Source organism: Perca flavescens, chromosome 13 (genome assembly GCF_004354835.1).
Source record: "Perca flavescens isolate YP-PL-M2 chromosome 13, PFLA_1.0, whole genome shotgun sequence".
Taxonomy (NCBI): Eukaryota; Metazoa; Chordata; class Actinopteri; order Perciformes; family Percidae; genus Perca; species Perca flavescens.
In genome coordinates this window covers 12,457,341-12,474,746 of record NC_041343.1, presented here as the reverse complement: position 1 = coordinate 12,474,746, position 17,406 = coordinate 12,457,341, and the positions used below count along the sequence as shown (strand labels likewise).

The window sequence follows — 17,406 nt, the reverse complement described above, 5'->3', positions numbered from 1 at the left end:
ACTTCAAGCAGGATTTATACTTTGAAACAGTAGCAACTCTGCTATGCTTTACAGGCCTGGGAAATGCATTTGTCAAAAATATTTAGTTTTTTTTCAGGCTGCAGAAATCCAGGATGGAATGCTATTTGTTATGACATGACTACTATTTATCTGTTTACATTTTGAATCCTCCAATAGGAAGTCTATCTGTAATAAAGACTGTAATAATCTGTTTTTGAAACATGTTTCACTTAAATTCAGGTACAGTATTTAATCCCTAAATAAGTGAAGGATACATTGTCCAGAGATTTTTACATGCCACTGTTTTGTATGTTGATATACTGACATGGCACACATATAGCCAAAAATACATATATAGGATATCTTTTTTATCTTTATTTAACCTCAACCATCTCAGTGCATACTGGCCAGAGATTATTAAGGGTGCATCAAATAATAACATAACATATTGATTAACTTGTACTAAATTCTCCTTAGGCCTGCACAATGGGTGTTGTATTGGTGTTTAACAAAGCCCAACTAAATTACACACTGAGAATACATTTTCTCGGTTATTTTTATTTTTTTGTTGAAACAAATGTATCCCTGAACTTCTTTGTTGGTCAATATAAAATAAATGAATGCTTTAATTTGAAATACTAAATGCATCATTATGTAACATTTCTTTCTTATATATGATGAGTTTTTTTTTAAGTGATCTGTTAATTTTGACCCTGAAACGTAATATGAGAAAATCTGTTTTCCTCTGCAAATGTAACAGCATGCCAGGATCTAAACCAAAGCATTTGGTTTAGACCAACCATAAGCACTTAATTATCAGCTGTGCTACTCAAATCTTCAAACTATGAAATCCTCTAAGCCTAGAATCATCTAAACAGCACTGAACTAGCTTTCACTAGATTTGTCTTCCCTCCATTTACCTCTGTCACGGTTATTCTCAATCCTCACTCTACTTTCATTTGGTAAAAGTGACACTGCAATAACTGTCTATTGAACTGTTCCCCTGATTTGCTCAATGTCTCACACTGTTTTGGGTTTTTTACCATATTGCTAGATTAGCATTTATGTGTACACATGCTTGGAGACTGGGGCCATCTCTAGAAACTTAGTCTATAAAATTAAGCTGTCATATTAATATTTAATTTAAAATGTAGCTGTCACATGCATATATACAGGAGGAGCAGGACTGCATACATCAGCACTTAGAGTCTGTGTAAAACCTACATGGGCTCTTTCTCCAAATAGCAGTGATGAAATGGTGAGGGGATCATTTGTTGATATTCAACTGGTAAAGAGTTTGTGGATATCAAGGCACAAATAAAAATAATAATATTTGATAACAAAGATGTGATTTTTATTAATAAGGACTGTGAGATGTATCTAGTGTTTGATACATCATTACAAAGAAATGGTCTTACATACATTTTCTCTTAAAAACATACAAAATACATCTCTATCCTAATAGTGTATTCTGTTACATTAAGCCTATCTTTGCCAATCACACAAATATCAATCTTTGAAATTGGTAACAAGAACTTAGCCCATACCAGAGACTCAAGAAAGTGTGTTACATTTATATAGCACCTTTGTTTTGACTACAAAATGAATTACTCAACTTTCACTGCATCTCATGTATGGTGCTGTACAAAATCTGAGACTTTGTATCTGTAGCCACAAGAAGGTGCCGTTTGCTCTTTTATGTCCCATCTGAGCAACGTTGCACTCTGCCACCCATAGGCCACATAATATCCAGCACAGTAGACTTTTACCCTATGTGAGAATCTATTAGTATTTATGTGTATGTGTGATATTAACTGGCAAAGAAATCACTCCTTTTCTACAAATTCTTTATTAGGCTACTTGCACAGTATTTAAATATGCAATGTCTTATATTATAATTGCTCTTATTTTTATTTTTACATTTCTGAATGAGGCTTTGAATTGCCACAGGCTCTGCTAAATGTATACATTTACTCTTTGTTTGACTTAAAAAATAAGCAATTCAGCCAAATCCACTCATTATATTAAATCAGAGGGTGATTTCACTCAGTAGTGTCAGAGGACACAGATTGTAGCCTAGAGGGCATCTTAATTGTGGGGCAGTTAAAAGAGAAAAATATATTGAAAGGATGGAAGGAGGGCAGATATTGAGGAAATACAAAGCAATGTAACCATTCCACACAAGATAATTAATACAATAAGTGCCCACTCCTCCATTGAAACACTAACCAAAGATATAAGGGCTAAAATCTTTGTTAAATGCATACCAGATCAAATCAAAATGTTTATGTTTCATAATGATGGATCCTTTCCAATAGTATATGTCTTTCCATGTTGTTGTTTTTGGATGTAGGAAGATACCCTGGCTAATTTCAAAAGTGTAAAATTATATTTGTGATGGGATATACAATTGAGCAAACAAGATATAAAATATATATTACACACACAAAAAATCCTGGTGGAAGATGCATGTTGCACACTGAAATCACATGTATTTCTTTATTATTTATTTTTTATTATTATTAATTTATTTATTTACTATTTATTTATTGGTTGCACATTATTTTTGTGGACTTACATTCTGTTTATAGTATGTTTTGCTCGTTTGGCACAAATGTAGAAAACAGCAAACAGGAACATTCTATTTTTCCTATTCGACATGTAAAATACTTGAAATGAATGAAATGAATTAGGAATGTTGAAGGACAGAGCTATTAAATTTGCAATACGTTTGTTTTCCATTTTGGGAGTGGGGTTGGTCTCCCCGGGACCCTCCACAAAAGTGTCCACTGACTGGAGACGTGGCAGCGCCTCCGGTCATATGATTTTAGTTCAAACACGAACCCCACCCTGAAAAGATTTTTCAAATATCACTTGTCCGTTATTTTAAAGTGAAAGATATACAGATCTGAAAGGCCCTGCAAAATATCCCCTGCATAACTCAGCACAAATAGTAGACACGGAATTTTTTGCTGGTGATCACCCGAAACAGTGCCATTTTTAGACGTTTACTGCTGACGTTTACAGAGGCTTCAAACAGCTTCCGTTTACACTGGTAGTGATTGGACTGTCCTGCACTTACCCCGTGAGCTAACATATTGGGTGAACAAGTCCGACAATCTACACTTCAATGGAGGAACAGCCCAAAGATCGGGCACAAGAAAGGCAATATCACCACCACGGAGAAGACAAACACTCTATTCAACATACAACTTGTCTAAAACATGATCAGAGCCACTTCCAGCGCCAGCATCAGGAAACGCAGACGAAGAAAACAGGTTGGGCCATCCGGAAAAGTGAGCTAACGCTTGCTAGCCTTAGTCAGCTAGCTAATGTCAACGAGCCGAATAGCATTTGCTAACTAATGTTAACTCCACAGTGATTGAGAGATTAGCATACCAGCTAGCTATTCATTCAAACAATATGCTGTTGCCTTGAATAGTTTAAGAAGCGTTACAGCGGGTGAGTAACGTTAGCCAACTGATTGGACCGATAGTTGGCCACTGTCGCACCAGAAACCAGCCGTTAAGTTGGCTAGCTGACGTTGCGTGACAGTTGTCGCTGGTGGTGGTTTGACATATCGGGGATTGACCTTGTGCCCATTTTTCTTTTACATATGCAACTAAATCATTTCAGAAATCTCACTGGGTCACCGTGCGCTTTAAACTCATTAACTGGTAAGAGTACGTGGTAATTCCCTTTCAACAGGAGTCAAATCTCTATCTTATTCATTTCAGCATGCTTATGTCCAGTTCAGGAAAGCGAGCCGGCTCCACTGGAATGTTCTAGCTGCCGTTTCCTGTCGGCCATGTTAGAATATCACTGCTATCACTAATGCTATACTGTTAGTTATCTGGCTTGTAAATAATGTTTGTACGACCACGGTACTTTGCAGAACTGGCATGTCGTTGTCGTCTTTTGTCTACTCTGGTCGCGGGTGTTAGGTGGCTGTCTTATGGCACAGCCAACTTACTATTATTGGTGCCAGGGCGTGTTAATACCCAACGAGTCGATGGCTAGTTGACATTAGCTAACGTTAGCCATCTCTGACAGGCCTGTTGCATGTTGTCACCAGTCAACGTGAAGCCACGCAGCAACTCGATTATGAATTGATAAAGATACTGTTTGCTGCAGCTAAACAGCCACTATAACTATCGACCTTACGTTTGCTGGCAGTGCTAATAAGCGAGAACATCACCTCTGTATAATAAGTGAAGCGTATGCAGCAGAAGCTTGTGTGTGTGCTGTGCCCACCGACTAGGGCAGGCAGCACCATTGAATTTGAAGCCCCACGTTGACACAGCCGTGCCCATATGAGTAATGCATCGACCTATTTGTGGTTCACTGCCACTCCAAATGTATGACATATACTGCTGTGAGCCCTTTATTTATTTATTTTTTTACATCTTGCAGCAACTGGTATTTGATATCAGATAATATCAAGAAAGTTAACGACTAATAGTATGCAGTTGACCGTTGTGAGGTATAATACATGTCCATAATTTGTTAAATACAGTGAGCACCCAGTTCATCTAGGAAGGTGTTTGCAGATCCATATCCAGGCAACACTATAAACGTAAACTAGCAGTGGCACTTACCCTGTCCATCTCACTGCTCTGGACAAAGTTGCTGGACAACATAGCTTTCTTAACATTGAATGCTGCAATGATTTATCAGAAAATACCAAAGTTACTTATGAACACAATACATGGATTGTTATAAGATTATAGTGCATATTTGTGGTTTGTATAGGACACACCATTTTAAATCAGTGGTTAGCAGAGACAAAGTTTTAATTCCAAATGTGATTGATGTGTATAATTCATACTTGGTCTCATTTTAAATATGAGTATGATCGTAGGTACAGCATCTAAATCCTTTTTCAGATATAGTGACTTTAGGGTCCTATATTGCTTATCATACAAAGAAATACTTTACCAAAATTTAGATTTTGGTACTACTTGTAAATCTTTGCATCACTTCTATTTTCCATAATTGGGAAAGGTCATATTAATTGACACAGCATTCTTGTAAGTCTTTGACCAGTTGTGGCAGTTTTCTGCAAACTAGTGGAAAGACTGGTTGAGGTGTTGTTATTTCAGTATAAACTGATTTTGTTTCCCCTTTCAGGCAATAAAAAAGTAAACATCAGTGAGGAGGAGGTTGAGAAGAATCCACATCTATCTGATACTGTTGGTATGTCGCATCCCCCCAACAGCAATGGTAACCGACACACAAGTAATGCAAATGTAAAGCAGAAGTCCACACAAAAGCTTTACACGACTGTTCAAAAAGTGAGCAGCAAAGGCTTGGACCATAAGAAAAATATGGACCTTAAACATGACAAGGAAAAGACTCTGGATTTAAATTATCATGAGGGCCCACTTTTGGATAAGAAAGACTCAATGTTGCTTCAAAATGGTGTTGTAAACTGTGGCTTAATTACAAATGGCTATTCTAGCAAGGACAATGATGGCAGCGGCTCCGAAGGTGGATATACTACTCCGAAGAAACGCAAGGCCAGATGCAACAACGGCAAGAACACCGATTATGTGATAAGAGAAAAGGAGAAAGACATGCAGCAGGGAAACACTACACAAGACCATGGTGCTTTTATTCTTGACACAACTGAGAAGGGAGTGACTTCTAGACTTGATGGCGTTAGAGTTGCCCATAAAGTAGATGCTCAGTCAGCGGCTAGACGGGCTGTTGCGTCAGAGGCTTCAATGGGGAAAAACTCTGATGGCAAAACAGTTGGCACATTTGGTAAAAAGACTGAGGAAAGGCACAAAGCCAAGCTTTCCTCACCTTCAAAAGAAGACTCATGGACTTTGTTCAAGCCCCCTCCTGTATTTCCTGTGGACAATAGCAGTGCAAAAATTGTTCCCAAGATCAGTTATGCAAGTAAAGTAAAAGAGAACCTCAACAAAGTAGCTCAAGGTGGAGGAGAGACACTGCCGCCTCCTGTTAGACTGTCACAGGTCCCTATGTCTGCTATGAAAACTATCACCTCAGCTAGCTTTACTAATGGCCCTGTTTCTGGAAACGGAAACAACTGCGCATCAGTGGGTACCTTCTTTGCTCCTGCTGCTAGTAGTATTCAAACAGCCCCATCTATCCCAAGTGGCGAGAATGTAGCATCTCCTTTGGAAAGTAACTGTAGCTCTACAACCAGTCCTGTAGATGAAGCATATGAGCTTAGAAAGTGTACTCTTTTAATTTACCCTTTAAATATGCAACCTGTGCTCCCTAGTGCTCGTCACCTTGACCCCCCGGCTGCTCAGACAAATCAGAAAGCCTTGGGAGATATCTTCCAGAATCAGTGGGGGCTTTCTTTCATCAATGAACCCAACTTGGGACCAGAAGGAGTGGGTGGCCAGGTGCCTGCAGAGGACAAGTCTACTGTGGTCACACCTCAAAGCGAGTGTCAGGCTGTTGCAGCCAAGGCTGCCCAGCCCTGCTTTGATGTAAGCCCATCATTCTTAGAGCCTGGCACTTTGGCTCAAGGCCCTGAGAAAAGGACTTGTGCCCCTTGCAATGTGTCTAATACATGTTCTCCTGCTTGTTTGATGAGTGAGGAGGAGAACAAGCTGCAACCATGTGGCCAGGAAAAGACAAAAGTTGAGGCCAAGGGTACAGGTTCTGCTGTGTTGGCCCCCAGTAAAGACAACGGTGCTAAGCCTGGACAGGGCCAGCTAACCACTGTGCTGTTTGGCTCATCTACACAACAGGCCCACTCTAAAGACATTGGCAGAAGGTGTAGCTGGTCCTTTGATATTAAAGCTGCTGTCACTTATCACACTAAAGGTAACTATGATGATCTAATTTATTAAGATGAACTTGTATAACCATTTAAGTTGTAATCCTTAAAATGTAATTCCTGGTTGATTTGGCAACACCTGCGGTTATTGGTGATAAAGGAAAGTGTAGTTTAATACTACAGCTAACCCTCCATGAGCAGCTACTTCGTCAGAAATACAAGAAAAGAGCAACTGGTTCATCTATTTACAAACTTGCATTGTTTTAGTATAGGCATCCGTCAATAATATTTGCATCTCAGGGTTTTTCCTGGCTCAGAAAAGGCTGTCAAACACTTCATCTCCTGCATTCTGGAAATGTCTTGATTTATTTAAAGGAAAACACAAAATGCAGGTATTCAAAATATAATGCAGTAACGCTCTCATGCATTCTGTATGGCTTTCAAATATGTATGTTATCCCTGCTGATTAGGGCATCACAATATGACCTAAAATCACGATTAATTGCACATTTTACCTCAAAAACGATAAATGAACGATAATTTAATAAACATTTTTTTGACATTGCGTTTTTATAATTTTTTTGTATAAAGTTTAAAAAAACGTCTCTTGCATGATAAAAATGTAAATAGGCTATACAATCTATTTCTGAATTGCTGATTAACTTGTTAGTCCTAACTTTGAACCAACAAGTTGCGTTTTAAGCTCCCCTTTTTTTTTTTTTTTTTTTCTGCTTGTGGAGAGCTACGCGACACATGAAACTATATTGATGAGGACCGGCGAGTTAAATCGGCCGTCCGAGAGTACACCAGGCAGACACTCTGACAACCTGTAGGCGGAGGCGCTGGAGACAGGCTCGGACATACACACCGCGGGCTGCTCTGGACATGTGTCAGTCCCGCAAGTGGTTTCAGGAAAGTGGCTGCATGTGTCCGACAATGCACAAAACATCAACATCGGTACAAACCTACAGCTATCCATGGACACGGAGTGCGGAAAGTGTGTCCGAGCCTCCCGGACGGTGAACTGAGACTCAATTTCCTGCTTGTCGGTCAACGGTTAATGATTGGTTAACATTTCTTACTAGCTAATTTCTTACGTGTGTGTGTGTGTGTGTGTGTGTGTGTGTGTGTGTGTGTGTGTGTGTGTGTGTGTGTGTGTGTGTGTGTGTGTGTGTGTGTGTGTGTGTGTGTGTGTGTGTGTGTGTGTGTGTGTGTGTGTGTAAGGAGAAAGTAGGCCTATCAACAGAAATTAACTCGAAATTATCGTCATGGGGAAAGTACTGTACGTCGATAACTGCTTCAGAATTTCTATGTCGATACATTTCCGATTAATCGTCCAGCCCTACTGCTGAGTCAACACATGTATGATTTAGGCCTCATTCACACTGCCTGCGTTGGCCGCCAGACGATCCAGTTGAGACCGACTCAACTTTTGGAGAAACATAAACCCACGTCACGCTGCGGTGGCCAATCATGTAACTGGCAATCAGACTTGTCGGTGTGTTTTCAGGCGGTGTGAGAATCCCGTACAGTAAACGGGAAACATCACTGCCTTTATCGCTGCCACAAGAAAGTTTTAAAACACTATGAGGGTAAAAAACGATACACAAGCACTGAACAGCCCGGGAGTTTGTGTAACAGCTGAATGTTCCCTGCAGCAACAAAGCTATGTCTCCCTCATCTCTTTTCTTTCTCTTTTTCCTGTGAAATAAAGCTGCCTTTATGTGCGGTCGGAAACCTCGAGATCTATAAACGGTCTGACAGAAAACGGTCATTGTGAAATATAAAGTTTACTTGTGCTACATTGGGGGGGTTAAATAACTCAACTCAAAATGGGCCGTTGATAATTAACACTCCCACCGTGGCACAACCCTGCGGAAAATCGCCAGAATGCTTTTTTTGGTCTGAACGTAGCATTTGTCTTCCCTCCTCTTTTGTGTCTTTTTCTTTGGGAAGTAACCTCTTCAAATGTACATTTGGCACCTATTCACGTTAATGATAAATTAATTAATTTTAATTAAAATTATTATTTTTGCTCAGTGTTCGTGTCGCAATATGGTAGTGGCTTATTGTCCACAAATGTTAACTTCACCATCTCTGCAAGATCCCGGAGAAGGAGGTGCTAATGCAATTTAACAGCCCAAAGAGCTGGACAGCCTGACTCTGTACGTTAAAAATTTGAGATTAAATCCTACAGTTAGAACCACCGGCAGAGTCCGGTACAGCCAGAATCTCGATGGTAAAACTGAGATCCCATTAGTGCTAGCTTCACAGCGGAGGGTTCGGGTCCAGTCAAAGCAATCCTAGCTGGCTTATCAGCACCAGCTGCATGTGTAAGATATAGAGGGGAGATGACTACTGGAAATCAAAGACGTTTTGGTGCTTGTGATTTTCCTTTAGTGCTGTATTAAACCTCTTTAGGGGGCGCCACCCTGCATCTGCAATCTAATTTCAGGCTGTTCAAGGTGCAAGTAGTTTTCCACATGACAGCAGGACATTGTAACAGTAGTTGGTCACCTTCTTGAGAAGTTAGAGGTATGCAGCCTGTAGGGGTGGGAATCACCAGAGGTACCACGATACGATATTATCTCGATACTTAGGTCACGATACGATATTATTGCGATTTTAAACATATTGCGATATTCTGCAATATATTGCAATTTATTACCTTTTTTCCAACTTCATTATTATGTCCCCAAAGGAAAACTTTGTCAACATCTGTTTGTTCATCTCACATGAATTTTATTGCTGTAAAATGTGACTGTCAAGCTGACTAACTAACCAGCACTTTAATGAATATGTTATAAATGTTGTATACACCTGGCAAACTGAACTGTTTGCATTTTTAATTAAGGTGGACTAGATTGTAATACCAACAGGTATGCACTGCTGTGCTACTACAGGTATTTTTACAATTAAAATGAGTACAAAACGGCGCGAACGGAGTCACGTACCTTGGTTCCGGTGTTTTTAGCAAGTGACAAAATCCTTCATTTTCCACAACGTTGTATGGACGCAGGTCTTTGCACATGAAGTAGGCGATGGCTTGAGTTATTTTCTTAGCTCGCTCTGAATTGGGAGGTAGCTTTGTCAAGCTAAGTGTGTCCAGTGTTGGTTGGTTTTTCGGGCGGAGCTGGTTTAGCATTAGCTTTACCGTCCTCGGCTAACGCTAACTCTGGATGGTGGCGCGTGAGATGAGCCCTCATGTTTGTGGTATTCCCTGAGTATTTTATTTGCATACGACACTCCTTGCAAATCCCATGTCTCATGTCCATCTCAGTTGTCCCCTCCTTGTTAAAAAATCCGAAAAAAGTCCAAACACTTGATTTAAACGCAGATGGTGCATTTCTGATTTCTTTCTCTGACGCTGCCATGTTTATTTTATCTACATCCTCCTGCACGCTGACAGTCACCCCGCTGACCTCACCAGAAAACAAACAGCGCCATCTGGTGGACTGAATAAGCAATTGATTTTATTATTATACTACCAAAAAGTTAAATTCTGATGTGCAATTTAAATAATAAAAGATCGATACTTGGCGCCTGTGTATCGATACAGTATTGCCACGAGAAATATCGCGATACTATGCTGTATCGATTTTTTCCCCCACCCCTAGCAGCCTGTCGCATGCAACTTTGCATCTAACAGCTCACTGTGGCTGCTCCCACTTGTTCCATTGCTTTGCAATAATAAAAAAAGAGAAAAAATCTGGTTAGCGCTAAACTCTGTGACAAATACGTTGCGTCTTTGGTGAGCCCCTGTTTTGGCAGTTGAATACTTTTAATGTGAAGCGTTTGGAAATGTTCAGTTTGGATTAGCAGTAACTTAACACGGCTCGGATTTGACTGTTGGCGAGTGAAAAGTAAACCTTGAGGCAGATATTGATGAGATAGAATTACAAACCGTATCTGGATTATTAGAAGCATAGTGTCCTTTCAATCCCTCATGCGTGTGAAGGAAATTTTAATCTAGTGCGGCAATGGCGGACTTTGCTATTTTGTTTTACTAACATTTTAAGGATTATAACTAAGCACTGTCAAGTCTCAAGAGACTTGATGTGCTGAATTAATGAAACAACAAATTTAATAGAAATGTTTAAATAGGTCTTTAAGCTAAAGTTTTTTGAAGACCTATTGCATTTTCTGAAAATAATGCTGAAATAATATGCTTTTTTTTCCTTCAACAGAAATGGAATTCATTTTCAACTTGCAAAAACAAGGTAAACTAAACTTGTTCTCACTTCTTTCTTACCTTTTTATTTTTTTTAGAAATGTTTAGGCAGTTCCGTTTTCTCAACAAGAATTGGACCTAGAAATGTTCTGGCATATGACACACATTTGTGAAACCTATCAACAACTATAATGGGTGGGAGGCCAGGTCTTAAGTTACTTATATTCATTCAAGTGTGTGAAACCAAGGGCATGAATGTTTTGGTTCTGATCCAAATGGGATATAAATGTAGAAAAAGAAAACTTAGTTAGGACTTAGTTTTTATTTTTTACTCAAATTAATTTAGAGTACCTTATTGTGACATCTAGTACTTGCAGTGATTGTGACATTTCAGAAATACTTTTGTCTTCAAAACCGTGCTGCCTATGCAGCTCTTGCAGCACATAGTCAACATCAAAACATGGAGGATTTAGACTAAGCTGTAGCCTATACATTTCTGTTAATGGAGTTATACTTACTCACAATATGACCTTTACATCAGTAAGTTAGCCTGGTATGTGCCTGACACTTTTTTTTTGTTTTCTATGCAGTTACAATCAAATTATAAGTGTGCATGTACACCTGTTGACTGACTTTTAGTTCATAAATATTTGGTAACCTGATCCTGAAGCTTCTAAAGCTAACTCCATGCTATGAATTACTCTACATGAATAAAATGTTGTTCCAGTTAGGCCGTATGGCAGCATGTGGCAAAGAGGCTGCATTAATGCCTTCAGCAAGCCTCTCCAGGGCAGTCGGTATATCATGGACTAACATAATTGAAAGACAAAAGACCACATTTGTTGTATTACTAAACAGCATAAGCAACCCAAGGTATTCACCTACAGAAACATGGTCAAAATGGCCGTGACATACTGCTGGTGTATGGTCCTCTGATACTGCAGTCATGCCAACTGGCAAGTGAAATGCAGCAGTTATTCCAAACAGTCTGCTGATATCAACACAGACATGAGTTCAATGATATTTCAGGCTATGTTAGCTTAATATTCAACCACCAGATAGAATGAAATATGCCATTATTACTAGGGCTGGGTTTTGTTAAACTTTTTGATACTTGTGCCAATAGTTCAGTTTCTATGTCGATATCAAAAAATCACAGACTTGACTTGGAGAAGTATAAATAAATTCAACAAAAACCTGTTTTTCATTTTACAAAAGAAGCCAACGGTCTCAAATGTTAAGTAAAGTAGCATTCAAGAAGTTTAATTATGTTAAATAAAATGTCTGTTGTTTCACATTTTATGTTTTGAAGTCGGAGGTCTGATGGCCAATATGTTGAATAATCTAACCATTTCTTCCCCTTCTGCTGTAGATCCAAAAAGAGTAGTGGTTTATGATGAGACCAAGGATGGACCTGATCAGTGAGGTAGATGGGCTACAGTACTTCTCTTCTGAGTGCTGCGATGATCTACCTTGGGAATCATAAATCCTGTTGGACAGATAAAGTGACAACTGTGAAAACATTGATAGTTTAGCATGACAGATATTCCTTGGAATCTCCGGTGGAATAACCGACTTCTTTCGGGGGCATCAGACAAACACGCACACACTCCGGAGGGACGTTAAAGCAGTTGATCTGTGCCTCTCCAACACGATAAATGGAACTTTGGAGCTGTGGTAGTTGTTTGTCTCATGGCTCTTGAAGTATGATGTTCAGGAGTTCAACAAAGGAAGGTGTCATGGATTGCACCTCCCTAAGCCTTTATCCTGTTGAACTGCGGCAGCCGTCAGTCTGACTATGGGATGCCTCAGTCATTTTCTTTCTTCACGCATTCAAATGAGTTCATTGGATATGTTAGACGTTATACATACACATCTGTGTGCAAGCTTGAATTCATCGTGGAAGAAAGGAGAACACACTTTGCAAAGAATGCCTTGGAAGTTATGGAATTAAGATCGTTAAAGAGTTGAACTATAATTTAAGTGGAAGCTCATAGGTGAGGCCCCATCCAGGAAGGGAAAACCTTGTCTTAAGTCCTTTAGGGAAAATCAGAGCCCAGAAATTAAACGCTTGCTTTTTTTCTTTTATACTGTTTTGTCTGCCCTAAGGTGATGAGTGTTATCTGCACTGCAGTTTGACCCCAGAGCACAGGTACGGAAGTGCCCAATTTGAAGAAAAGCGATGCCCCTTCATTTCATTGTTTATTTACAAGTGTATTCAAGATTTTAAAATCAGGTCTCCGTTAAAGGCAAAAGCTTTTCATCTTAAAGCTTTTAATACATTTCATTCAGATTGTTATAAGGTCAGTGCAGACTATTCTTAAATTCTGATTCATATAAACCCTCTAGTATATGAATCCTGATTTTAGGAATTAACTGCGTGACGCATTAAGAGGCATTGCTACCAATAATGTCTTCTGCGATTTGTGCTATTTGTTCAGCAGCAAGACTCAGGATGTCTATACAGATTGTTTTTACTGCATTTATTTCTATGTAAAAACTGTTCACTCCTCTTTTCAAAGGAACATGAGTTGCATTTTACAACTAAGATTTTTGTTTTGTTTTCCTGACTCATCGCATTTGGTCTTTACTTTTCTGTCTCATGTCATTGTATTTCTTGCATGGTTTCTTGTGGAAATGAATGAGTCATAGGTCACTGTTCATCGCCATACAGAGATAACGGCAACACAACAACAATTGCAATACTAATCTAGGTTCCCCGACTAGCCACTTTGTCAAACTGTGTTGAAATGTGAAAATGAGTTGTACTATTATGTTTTTACTGTTGATAACATTTTACATTTGCAAACCAGTGTGCAATAACACCGTGTGATCCATACAATGTGTGAAATGGGTTATATGGAGCTACAAAATCATCACCCAAGATGCTGGTGGGGTTTGTTCAAAATCTTCAAGGTGCGTTTTTCGTTTGTTGCACATATTCTTAAGTGGTTTTTGCTAAAGAGCTCATGTTGAAATATCTAATTAAATCTAGGGAGCCCAAATTTGCTAACTGCTAACTGGCCAGCTGTGACTTACCTTTTATCACCATCTCCAAATCAGGATTAGGTTATTCAACATAACAAAGGAACTGTCCAGGTTTCTTTTCTCTAGAAGATATGATTTGGTTAATGTGTGGATTACTAGCACTTTATGTAAACTAATTGCTTTTATCTTTTAATTACTAGAGAGATATATATGTACTGACTGAGAAATACTCCTTGAAAGAATGGCTCTGGGCTGTTACTTTTCAGAAAAAAACAAGTTGAGAAATACAAATTTATTATATGTAACTCAGGTAGTGTTGATAAAGCCATGACTATGTTAAGTATTGTTTTTGCCAAATGGCCCCTGTCATGTTATGTTCTCAAATTTGGAATTGTTGAATTGGAGTCCAATTATATAGTCTCATATGATGTTGTGACAAAACACCAAATACTTTTGAGGAAAGTCGCTGTCATTGTCATTTTGGGCTCTAAAAATAAGTTTTCCTGTTTATTTACCCTTTAAAAAAAAAAAAAAAAAAAAAAAAAAAAAAAAACACATGGCTCCATGTGCTGTTTTCTATGTATACTAGACTGTAATCTTGCAATTTTTGATGGTTCATTTTCTCCCTCGTGTTCATAGTGGATCACCTCTTGATTTCTTATTGCTGAACATCAGTGGTGTTTCTATTTGGGAGCTACACTCTGAGTATGAACTTTCAAGTACACTTCTTTCCACTGTGTCCTGATTAGGCAGCGCTGCAGCTTGTATTCATGTGCAGAGAGGGAAAGTCGTAACTGCAGCCAGTTCTTGACATTTAACTTCCACGTCTAATCTCAGTCAGCTCTCTGGTATTTAAAATGCTTTGTTTTTTGGCTTCCATTGTACAGTGTGTGATGGATGAGTGTATTATCAAATGCTGCCCTCTGAATAAGAACAATTGTGTTGGCTTTGGTGTATGACAAAGCAAGGGCATTTGAGGAGATATTGCCCATTAGCTTTTAGACTTTTATGTTTTTCTGTGCTTGTGGGAATTGACATTTTATCTGGCATTAAGTTACACAAAACTCTTAGTTTCATTTCTTCTGATTGCCCATGATCCATCGACAAAGTGACATAATCAGGTTCCCATATGGTAAAGGCAAAATTGTTCAGGCTGAAAGCATTATCAGCTGACAGTGATGCATCTGTAGGCTTCTAAATATAAAACAGGGTGATCAAAATGAGTAGTATGTGATGTTACTGTAGTCTTACATTTTAAAATATTTTTTTTCTTGCTTTTTGAGAGTATGATCCTGTACAGGGATATCAAGAGAATCTCCCACCCCCAAGGCTCCTATTTTTGAAGCACTTAATACAGCAAAAAGGCTATGTTGAATATGCATTTATAAAGATAGAACTATTATTTAGCATTGTAGCCTGCAAACCAAAAACAGGTTCTTGAAGTTAATCAGTGATGGGGGGGTGGTGAGAGGGGGTTGAGTGACAGACTGTTGGTGTGCTGAGAAAGTAGCCTGAACATGTGGAGTTTATATCTCCATCCCCTCAGGATGTGCAATCACCTCAAGGACTCTGATGCAGGTTGTGAGTGACGAGTTTGGCCTCGTTTTGTGGGTGTGTGCATAGCGAGTTCTTCCTATAATATGCAAGTTTCTCGTATATTTCAAATCCCCCCCCCCACACCTTGTTTCAAGTTCAGGTGCCTGTGTGGAAAAAAAATATACTTTTACAGCAATTTTGATTGTTTAAAATCTGCTTCCAGCATATATCCGTGCCATTTTTTTGTTTCTTCTCTTTTTCGTAACATTTGCAATGCTGTTTAAGTTTTCTTACAGCTAATCCTAATTTCTTCTTTTCTTTTCTTAAGCAACATGGATGCAGCTGAAAGCTATTAGCATTTTATTTGTTTTGTAGTTTTTGAAATTGTCATGGCTTGTGTTCAGAATTGTGTGACCTAAAAGCCAAAATCAGTTTAAATGGGACGGATGACAGCCGCTTGCTGGCGTATACTCATGCCAGCCCATTGTCAAGATAATGTCTGAAGTAGCACATAACTGATTTGAACTGATTTAACAAATTAATGTTTTACCATGTTTTTAAAAATGTTTTATTTTTGAGTTATAACCTAATTTATCCATAGATTCACAATTAGGATGAGACTGAAAGGAATAAATGATACAGAAAATTAAGATGTCTCATTTTTTTTTAAGTTTTAGATGATTTAGTTACTGATAAAGGCTGATATATAGAACTATTATTTTCCCCTAATAGCACCATTGTTACTCTTTTCCAGCAGATTTTCTACAAATTACTTTAACTAATTTCTTTAAATAGTTGTGATGGAGTGGTGAGCATTGAAACACACTGCATCCCAGAGTTCCTCTTAATATATTTTGTATTTGTAGTTATGTTGATCATGTTGTGAGTGTGAGTGAGGTATTAACGTGCGGTTCAACAGCTCTGAAATCTGCTTTCGCCAAAGGTACACTACTCAGATATTCAGCTAGTGAATGGCAAGCGCACAGACTGGGGGGGGGAGACGTTCTTGATGATGTCATAACCAGCTTTTTGACATCGTGCTGGGTTTGGTGGAGTTTTTAGTGAAGAAATGTCACTACTGTAGCAGCTGAATGTCACTTTGAGTGTGTTGTTATACGGTGTGAGAGAGGAGCAATCTTCAAAAGATAAACAAATACCGAAAGTGCTGCTTCTTCATCCAGTAATCAATCGTCTGTAATGGGAAATGCTGGACTTTGGTGTTTGTGCTCTACTTAAAAACTGTCCCTCCTTTTAAGCTGTCATTGCCTCTCGTGGAAATGTTTTAATTTAGGGGGCTTTTTGTTTTATTCAATGACACCTCAGAGGTACAGTGTTTCCACACATGATGAATAAAGAAAAAAAAAAGGGGGCAACGTGTAGGTTCAGTCATGAAAAGAGGCGATATGTTGCGCCCAGTCATCGTTTTGTTTCTCTGTCATCTCAAAAGGATGTTGTGCTTGTTGATGCATTTTTTTTTTTTTTTTTTTTTTATCACTTTTACATCTCTTGCCCCCCCTAAAATATGAGGCAACAGCATTTCTTTGTTAAATGTCTTACAGGTTGACATTTAAGTTTTTAAGTGAGCAGTCTCTTTATTTAATTTTTGTTTGGAATTTAACAGAAGTGTCACATTACAATGTTCATTTTTTTTAAAGCATGATAATAACCCTCAAATTCCAAACAATGTAAGTTTAGTAGAGTCGATTATATAAAAAAAAAAAACTTCCAGTGTTCACAATTTTAGTTTCCATTAAAATGTCAAGTTTTCATGAATAATTCTGTGGTTTGTGTGTGGTGTCCTGTATTTCTGATGTCACGTCTGAACTGTAAACAGTGGTCAGTCAGATTCTGTTCACATATTGCAAACCGGACAGTATATTGGTCATCTTTATCACATGTTCACTATCAAAAATAAATTGAACATTTTAAATACACCTGTAACTCTCTTCAA

General features: G+C 38.6%; 1 protein-coding gene across 4 annotated transcripts; it reads left to right on the top strand.

Moving 5' to 3' along the window:
• Positions 1-2,820: 2,820 nt before the first annotated feature.
• On the top strand, positions 2,821-16,414 carry nufip2 (nuclear FMR1 interacting protein 2). Of its 4 annotated transcripts, none has more exons than XM_028595116.1 (4): positions 2,821-3,296; positions 5,131-6,807; positions 10,948-10,980; positions 12,304-16,414. In XM_028595116.1, exons 1-4 carry the CDS (start codon positions 3,131-3,133, stop codon positions 12,354-12,356), a joined length of 1,929 nt encoding a protein of 642 aa, XP_028450917.1. In that variant the 5' UTR covers positions 2,821-3,130; the 3' UTR covers positions 12,357-16,414. The 4 variants fall into 4 exon arrangements, with proteins under 4 accessions (XP_028450917.1, XP_028450918.1, XP_028450921.1 ...); XM_028595117.1 differs by having other exon boundaries at positions 2,822-3,278; XM_028595120.1 differs by lacking the exon at positions 2,821-3,296 and adding an exon at positions 3,307-3,462.
• The last annotated feature ends 992 nt before the right edge of the window (positions 16,415-17,406 follow it).

Excerpts from the sequence above, each read along its gene's own strand:
- nufip2 (XM_028595116.1), top strand. The coding sequence starts at position 3,131 with ATGGAGGAACAGCCCAAAGATCGGGCACAAGAAAGGCAATATCACCAC. Across the intron at positions 6,808-10,947 it reads TGTCACTTATCACACTAAAG|AAATGGAATTCATTTTCAAC; the intron begins GTAACTATGATG and ends TTCCTTCAACAG. Across the intron at positions 10,981-12,303 it reads TTTCAACTTGCAAAAACAAG|ATCCAAAAAGAGTAGTGGTT; the intron begins GTAAACTAAACT and ends CTTCTGCTGTAG.